We start from the raw sequence: 8,144 nt of genomic DNA, 5'->3' as shown, positions 1-8,144 counted from the left end.
TATTCCCCATGCCTGGGAGAGAAACATTAAGCTCAGTCCTCTGATGCCCCTCCTCTGTAAGGAGGCCAGGTATAGTCCAGGAGGAGGAAGATCAGTGAGGGGAGTGCTGTACCTGGGTTTAGCAAGTTTCCATTTTTCTGGATAAAATGCTTTCCAAATACAAGGTGGCACATCTCTTAAGTTCTGAGCACCCCACTGACCTGTTCCCCACAAGAATCGTTTATTCAGTGTAGGGAAAGGGAACCAAGACCTTCAGGTCTGAGATTTACGGCTCTTGGGTCCTCTGGAAAATACGAGGAAGCTGCCCACAGGCCCCTGCTTATGGAGTGCCATGTTAGTGTGTTTAGGCTGAGGGTTGAGGTTCTGCTCAGCAGGTGTGGCATGAACTCCCTGATATTATAAAAGCCTTTTAGATATAAACTTGGCTCCTGCTTAACTCTTGAGACATTCCTGTCAAAATGTCCTTCTAGGGAAGCTCCAATCCATCTGGTTTCTTTGACGTTTGCCACCTCCTTTGGGCACAGAGCTAGGGAGGACAATTTGGATACTGCCAGAAGTCCTCTTTTTCCTTGGGTCTTCCCATCTCTCATGGACCCCACTCCCCATATCTTGTTATCTGTATTCTCACTCCCTCTGTCAGTCTTTCATCTTAGAATTCCTCCTTCCTCGATGTCCCTCCCCTTCTGGCCCCTCACTCATGCATAGACCTCCATTTGAGTATCCTTTTAGCCTCTCCCCAGATCTCTGCCAACTTCATCTTTCTCTCCTTTGCTCTGGATCTCTTCTAAACGTCTTTGTGTCCCTCTCTACTCAATTTATTCTGTCTGTTTTCCTCTAAGCCTCAAGATCTCACCCTCCCTCTGTTATTCTTCACCCCCTCCCAGTTGGGTGCCTCCCCCTCTTAGGTCATCCCTCCCGCTAGGGAGCCTCTCCATTTCTGACCCCTCCCCACCTCCTCCTAAGCAGCCACCTCCCCTTCTCCCTTCCCCCACAGCCCATCTCTAGTTCCTTCTCCTCCCCCCTCCCTAGACCAGACCAGCTAAGTCCTATTCCATTTTTAGATGACTGATTATGATACTAGCTGAACTTTATTCACAGCCTGAATTTACAGCTGTTCCTTCCTTTCATGCCCCATCCACCAAACACACCCAATCGTTTCAACATGACAAATTCCTTACACACAGCATGTCATGGCCACATAAATTTGTATTTTTCAGGACAAAACAACAGTTATGCTGGCAAAGATGTCGGATTAACAGGGACCCTAAAGCTTTCAATACACTGAAAAGTAACATTATTTTGCATGTCTACAAAGTACACATTTGTTTTCACAAATGTGGCAAAGTTTACCCTAACAGTTAGGACTTTTTCACCAAATCATAGACATAGATATGGAAATCATCATCAAACTTGATGAAATACACAGAGGGTTTGGCTTCCACTTGGTGAATGACCATGCCGATCCGTTTGGAGCCATCTTCTTTGGTATATTCCACATGTTTACCTATCAGGCCATCTACAACTCCTCCTGGCTCCCTCTCTGCTGGAGGAGACTCACTGGACTCTGGCATGATACGGAGGTCTCCTTCTCTATAATCATCTAGAAGCTGGTACATGTACAAGACAGGATCTTTCTCATAGGTAATATAAAACCAGGCTTTCATGATAGGTGCTTGGGCCAAGACCATTCCTCTCCATTCATCCTTAGAACCATGCTCACCCTCAAACATATGTTCCACAGCTTTACCAATTATGGTATTTGCAAGGTTTGCATCACTGACTTGAGATGATGCCACCCTGTCGGAAAGAATTTTAAGAGACAAAACTCTTTCATCTCTGTGAAGTTCCAGTCCATAGACACAGTCAATTCCATCATATTTCACCAGATAAAGAGAAGGATTTATAGGCACCTGATCCAGAACGGTTCCTTTCCACTGGGTGATGGGCTCATCGCCTTCCTTCCATCCGTGTGAAATCCTGCAGCCCACGATGTTCCTGCGGGGCTGGGACGAAGGTCTGCCTCTCTGCTTCTTTTGGGAGGCTTTTTTCTTCGTCATGTTTGCAGACCCAGTGGCCCGTCCTGAAACTGCCCTGGTTTGTTGCCCTTCGGCCTCCTGCGAGTTGGGGGTTTTCATGTCTGCAGGAGGAGGAGAGAAGATAAGAGAGGAACATTCAATATGCCGTAAGGTGAAGTTCTCCCGACAGCGTCGTCTCCATGTACCCTGCGCCAGCGCCTAAAATTTCCCCATGAGCCTGACAGCAATGCTGGAAATCCTGGCTGTGTGCCTGAAAGTGCTCTCCCTCCTAGGTTCCTTGAGGTTGCGGGAGAAGGCGGCAGCGGCAGTGGTGCTGCCTGGGGTTCGGAACTCTGCAGGAGGGGGCGGGCTACCTCCTTGTTCAGAGACCCCAGCCTCTGTCACCCGTCACTGGCGCCCACTCTCAGTCCCCTGCAAAACCCCTATCCCTCCACCGCCCTGACCCGCATGCACTGTCCTCCTGCTCTGAACACCCCAGTCTGCTACCCACACGCCCCCGTCCACCCCCACTCTCTTTCTTGGCCCCCAGCGCCCTCGCCTCCCCGTGCTCACCTTCAATGTCTTGCCTGATTCCTTACGCTATTCCCCTTTCCTACTGCCCATTGCACTCCCCCTTCCCACCCCGGCGCCCGCCTCCACCCCTTATCTCCTGCAGGAGTCCATCCCATCCCCCTTCTCCATCCCAGCGCCCACCAATGGCCTTGCCTTGCCTGGCGTCCACCGCCCCTGATCTCGGGCTTCACGTGTGCAAATCGGACACCTCGCAGCTTCCTTTGCGGTGAGCCTGCGTCCAAGAAGGATCCGCAGGCGAGGAGCCCGGTGTTTGCAAGAGCTGGAAGGGGAGGATCCTTAGGCGAGGAGCGTGTTTAGGAGGGCGGGGGCGGGGTGGTCGGCGAGGAGGATGGCGGCGGTGTCTTCAGCACTCTGCTCTCGAGCCCTCCGCCTCCCCCTTGGTGGTGGCAGCCCCTCTGCCACATGGGGCTCCCACCAGCCGCTACTGGTGCAGTAGTCTCCTCCCTCTTTCCGTAGCGCAGCTTCCTGCCAGGAGAAAGGCCTCCCCTTCCTGCCAAACACTGCCTGCCCCACCGCAACTCTAAAGCCCACCACTGCTTTGAGCATGGGTGGTGCTACTGGTCTCCCGATCCCGCCCCTTTACCAAATCTGGAGCAGCTGGGCCTACAATCCTCCACCCTATTGCCCCCTCCTCTCTCCCCCCCTCCCTTTAAGGGCCCTTTGGCTCCTGTGCTCACCTCTACCTCCACCCTGTCAGTGCCCCTGCTCCATCTGCTTTCCACCTCCCAGGAATTTGTTTTTTTCTTTTCCCCAGTGTCCTTATTTATTTATTATTTATACATAAAAATGCCTTTCCTGTCATTTACAGGAATTTGTGGTAGGAAGGGAGAAATGTGCCTAGTCTGCCGTCTTGACCCAATCTCTGTGTAATCTTCCTTACTGACCATTACTGGACTTTACTTCTTAAGGATTTCCCCCCTTTTCTTTTTCTTTTACTTTTACTCTATTGCAAATGAATTCCTTCCACAATGTTAACACTGTGTAAATTTCAGAAAATTGATAGGAAGAAAACAATCAACTGCAATTCTAGCTCCCATTCTCTAGGACTCCCAGAAAAATATTCATACTCGTTATTTGTCTTGCCATTTTTCTAGGCTCTTACAAAACTGGGATCATTTTGCATAGGCAAGTTAATGCCCTGATTTTTTCCATATAAAGTATGCATCTTGTAAGAATATTAAATATTTTGAAAAGTATTATTTCTCTTATTCGTTCATCAAATATTTATTGACTACCTACTGCATATATGGCCTTTGGTCCATAAAACTCAGTTTTACAGGGACCACAATTTAACTTTTCTGCCATTATTGAACATTGGGATTATGTTTCCACAATAACTGATAATTTGATCTATTTATCAGAAAAGATAACTTCAGGAAAGAAATAAGTTTATAAGAAACAATTAGGTAAACTGATGGTTTTATAATTCGTTGCAGAAGTATTCTTTAAGGAAGGCTAGAATGACTTTAAAAATTTGAGGAAAATTTTACACTGAATTTATTCTAATATCAACAAATCTATTAAAATGCAAAATGCAGCAAAATGATACAGAAGAAAAAGCAACTGAACAAACCAAAACCCAGTGAACAACCTGAATGTTTAATAGTTACGTATAGTATCTGAATCAGAAGATGGGTTAAATGTTAACAGATCAGCTAAGATTAAAACAATAAAATACTTACTATAAGGGAGAGAAGATCAATAAAAAATTTAGATTCAACGATCAAAGTATAAAAATGTTAATATCGAGTGTGAAAAAAGAATTTCATATCTAGAGCTGAGGCAAATAAAAGCTCATACAACTTTTTATGGATAACAAATTACAGGTATGCTTTAGTTCGTGGCAGAGTTTATTTAGTTCTGGCTAACTTTTATTCCTAGGATTTTACCCTTGGAGTTGCAAGCAAAAGTGATGGAGTTTTACTGGGGCTCTGGACTCCAATTTCTGTATCCTTAGCTTCAACAAGAAGTCATAACCTCTCCTGTTCTAAGCCTTTCAGCAGTTCCCTCTAAAGTGGTTAAATTTCCTCAAGGGAAAAACATCCACCAAATTCACTGTCTCTTGGACCTGTTCTCCCCTATATCTTGGCTTGGTAATTATTTCCTATTTTCTTAGTTTTCAGATACCTTTGAGTTTATTGTTTTACTACTTCATCCAGCTTTGATTGTTTAATTAATGAGAAAGATTTTTGAACTGCTTAGTCTCCTATCACTAAAATCCAAAACTCTATATTTATTAAAAAAATATGTGTTCAACTATTTGTAATAGCTCCAAACTGGAAATTACTGAAATTTCCATCAACAGTGAACTGCATATGTTGTAGTATATTCATTCATACAATGGAATATCATACAGGATTGAGAATCAGCAAACTACAGCTACATGCAAAAACTTGAATGAATCTCACAAATATGTTGAAAAAAAGAAGACAACAAAAGGCCACACATTTTCTTTCCAATTTATTCAAATTTCAAATATTGTAAATAGTCTATGGCCTTAACATTTTTAAAAGCAGTTATTCTTGCAAAGATATTTTCCAAATAGATAGTGGCAATTCACATTTCATTGGTAATTGATGAAAGAACACAATGGAGACATTTTTGAACATGTATAAGTGGCAAGAATGGTTCATATGGTTGATGGGCAGCAAAATGTATTGAATTGGAGCATCACTTGATATTGCAGCCTAGCATTCAATCACACCTCTTCTGATAATAGTGTGCCCATTTTCCTCTTGGGAACAACCTAAGTCTGCCCTTTCAGAGAACTGAAATACTGTCAGAGTGATTGTTTTAAGACTAGGCACCCCACCTACTCAGAGCCAATGAGGCACAATGATATTTTGCACAAACTCCTGGGTATGAAGTAAGTGATCTTGTCCACTGGACATGAGTTAAGCTGAAAGGATAAGAAGATCAAGCTGCTCTATTCACCTTATCATCATCTGGAGACAGAGGACAAAGCAGCACAGAGAAGAGATCACAGCCAAGCTAAGCAAGAGAGGGAGACTGTTGTCCTAGTGACACATTCTGTACCTGTAGGTGGTCATGGCCACTGACTTATCAATATTCATCCCACTCTAAAAGATTACTCTAAGCTAATTGTGATAATGTTATTCCCCCTGCAAGTGATTGGCTTAGCATTTGGCATATGATCTAATCTTGGCCAATTAAGCATGATGATATATGTTGGGGTACTTCTGAAAGAAACTTGTTCTTAAGGGAAACAGAAAATGATGTTTCCTTTTCTTCTTTAGGGTGATGCTATTTCTGTATATGACCCTTGGAATCTGTGTAACCAGCCTGAGGGCAAAACCAACACATTGAATATGGCAGAGGAAATGAGAATATTCTGAGCCCTTTGATCATTTCATTTAGCTGCTGATCATACCATTCCTGGAGTCCTAGTTCTGACTCCAAGTTATGAGATAAGAAACTTCTTTATAGGTACAGCAGTTTGAGTCTGGGTTTTCTAATACTTGAAATGGAAGGTATCTGAAAAGGCAAAGAGTCTGTTTAATAAATGTATGTGCATCTGTGCTTTATACATAAAAATACACACATACATAAAAAATAGCAAGCCTTATGTAGGGTTAAGAATAAATGAAATTTGAAGATAGAAGTTAAATTTAAAATTCACAAACTATTAACATGTAACTTAATTGTATTTGTTGAGTGACTTTTAATAGAATTTATTTACTTATATAAATTATAATGTATAAAATCTACAAATTGCAAATTAGCAATTTATATACATATCAGTGTAATCAAAAATTTTTTAGATAATTCAAAACCTATTTTTCTAGCCAAAGCAAAACAATTGAAAATTTTAATTTCTTAAAAGTTATTTTCAGTGAATTCAACTTTTAACTTTTGCTTGATATGAGAAAATAAGTTTTAACTAGCTGCTAAATATTCATTCATATATCACTGACATTTTTTCTTTTCATCATTTTTTTTCTTTCCATCATTTGACATAATAAATGATGTGCTAAATAACTTTTGTAGAATTAAATAAATACTATTTTTATTTAATTCTCAAAGCCCAAGTCATATACAAGGACATAGAGGACAAAATATAAAGGCCTTCAATGGCAGCCAATAGGCACACATAGGTCATTTCTCAAGATATGACTTCAGGAATGAGCAATGAATTGAAAGTCCTCCAATCACAGCCATTATTTTTGCTAGGATTTTGTAACACTGATCTTACATATATTTTGTATATTTCTATGTACTCAATGTCAATGTTGCTCATGCTATGTCTAAGAAAACCCAGTGAGAGTAATTAAATTCTAAGGAATAAGATTTTGAGCTTTGGAAGACCACTAACCATTCTAATAGCTAAGATTTTTTTCACCTCCCATACCAAGGATCAATTTTCTCCCCTTTGGGGGCAATGTCTTCCTGGTTGAGAATGCATGATCTAGGGCTTGCAGGGTAAAGCAAGAAGATCGGGTTGTATATCAACTGCAATAGGAAGCCTTTGGAGAGTTTTAAGCAAGAAGGTGATATAACCTCATTTATATTTTTAAAAGATCACTCCAGGTATTATGTGGAGATTTGAAAGGAAAGCAAGGAAATCTTCATTCCCAACACCCAATTTAATCAACTTAAGGCCTTATCTTCTATTCTAAATCCTTTAGTTACAGAGATAACACATTTCTCTCCCCAGCTGCCAAAGCATCAGGTCATGTGCTTACTGCTTTTGTTTACAGTTATTTCTTCATCGTTGGTCCCTGGGGATTTTTCTCACAACCTTTAAAGTTCAGCTATATATTTAAAAGGAGACCTGTCATATTTTTTTAAATAAATTTTATTTATTTATTTATTTATTTTTGACTGTGTTGGGTCCCCGTTGCTGCACACCGGCGTTCTCTAGTTGCGGTGAGCAGGGGCTACTCTTCGTTGCAGTGCTCAGGCTTCTCATTGCGGTGGCTTCTCTTGTTGCAGAGCATGGGCTCTAGGCACACGGGTTTCAGTAGTTGTGGCTCGAGGGCTCTAGAGCACAGGCTCAGTAGTTGTGGCGCATGGGATTAGTTGCTCCGCGGCATGTGAGACCTTTCCGGATCAGGGCTCGAACCCGTGTCCTGGCATTGGCAGGCGGATTCTTAAACACTGCACCACCAGGGAAGCCAGATCTGTCATATTTTATCCAACATTTTAAAGTGATTTAGCAAAAGAGTTTTCCTTTACCTACATTTTACTCTTTTTTTTTAAGCCAGTGAGTTTATTAGCCACTCTTTTGGTCAACTAGTGGTGTATTTCTCTTCCTTCATGATGGGTACAAGAAGATTATAGGTGAGTCAGAGGAGTCATGCCCACACTTCGTGAAGGCCCTCCTTCAATATCTACTGTTTTTTCTTTAATGAGTGAACTAGGCAGTTCACGGCTTATTTCAGAATCCTCTCAAATTGATTTGAGGGGATATGGGGATATAAGTATACGTATAGCTGATTCACTTTGTGATACAGCAGAAACTAACACACCATTGTAAAGCAATTATATTCCAATAAAGATGTCGGAAAAAAATGA

The 8,144-nt window shown here is 41.9% G+C and overlaps 1 protein-coding gene across 2 annotated transcripts; it reads right to left on the bottom strand.

Annotated features, from left to right (window-relative positions):
- Positions 1 to 1,122: 1,122 nt before the first annotated feature.
- Positions 1,123 to 3,161, bottom strand: LOC308609542 (spindlin-2B). Of its 2 annotated transcripts, none has more exons than XM_081223208.1 (2): positions 2,730 to 3,161; positions 1,123 to 2,137 (listed from the first exon to the last, which is right to left on the bottom strand). In XM_081223208.1, exon 2 carries the CDS (start codon positions 2,133 to 2,135, stop codon positions 1,359 to 1,361), a length of 777 nt encoding a protein of 258 aa, XP_081079334.1. In that variant the 5' UTR covers positions 2,136 to 2,137; positions 2,730 to 3,161; the 3' UTR covers positions 1,123 to 1,358. The 2 variants fall into 2 exon arrangements, with proteins under 2 accessions (XP_081079334.1, XP_081079333.1); XM_081223207.1 differs by having other exon boundaries at positions 2,742 to 3,161.
- Between the last annotated feature and the right edge of the window lie 4,983 nt (positions 3,162 to 8,144).

Source organism: Mesoplodon bidens (genome assembly GCF_964165515.1).
Source record: "Mesoplodon bidens genome assembly, chromosome: X".
In the NCBI taxonomy this organism is placed as follows: domain Eukaryota; kingdom Metazoa; phylum Chordata; class Mammalia; order Artiodactyla; family Ziphiidae; genus Mesoplodon; species Mesoplodon bidens.
The sequence above is the reverse complement of the archived record's forward strand: the minus strand, read 5'-3'. Positions and strand labels throughout refer to the sequence as shown.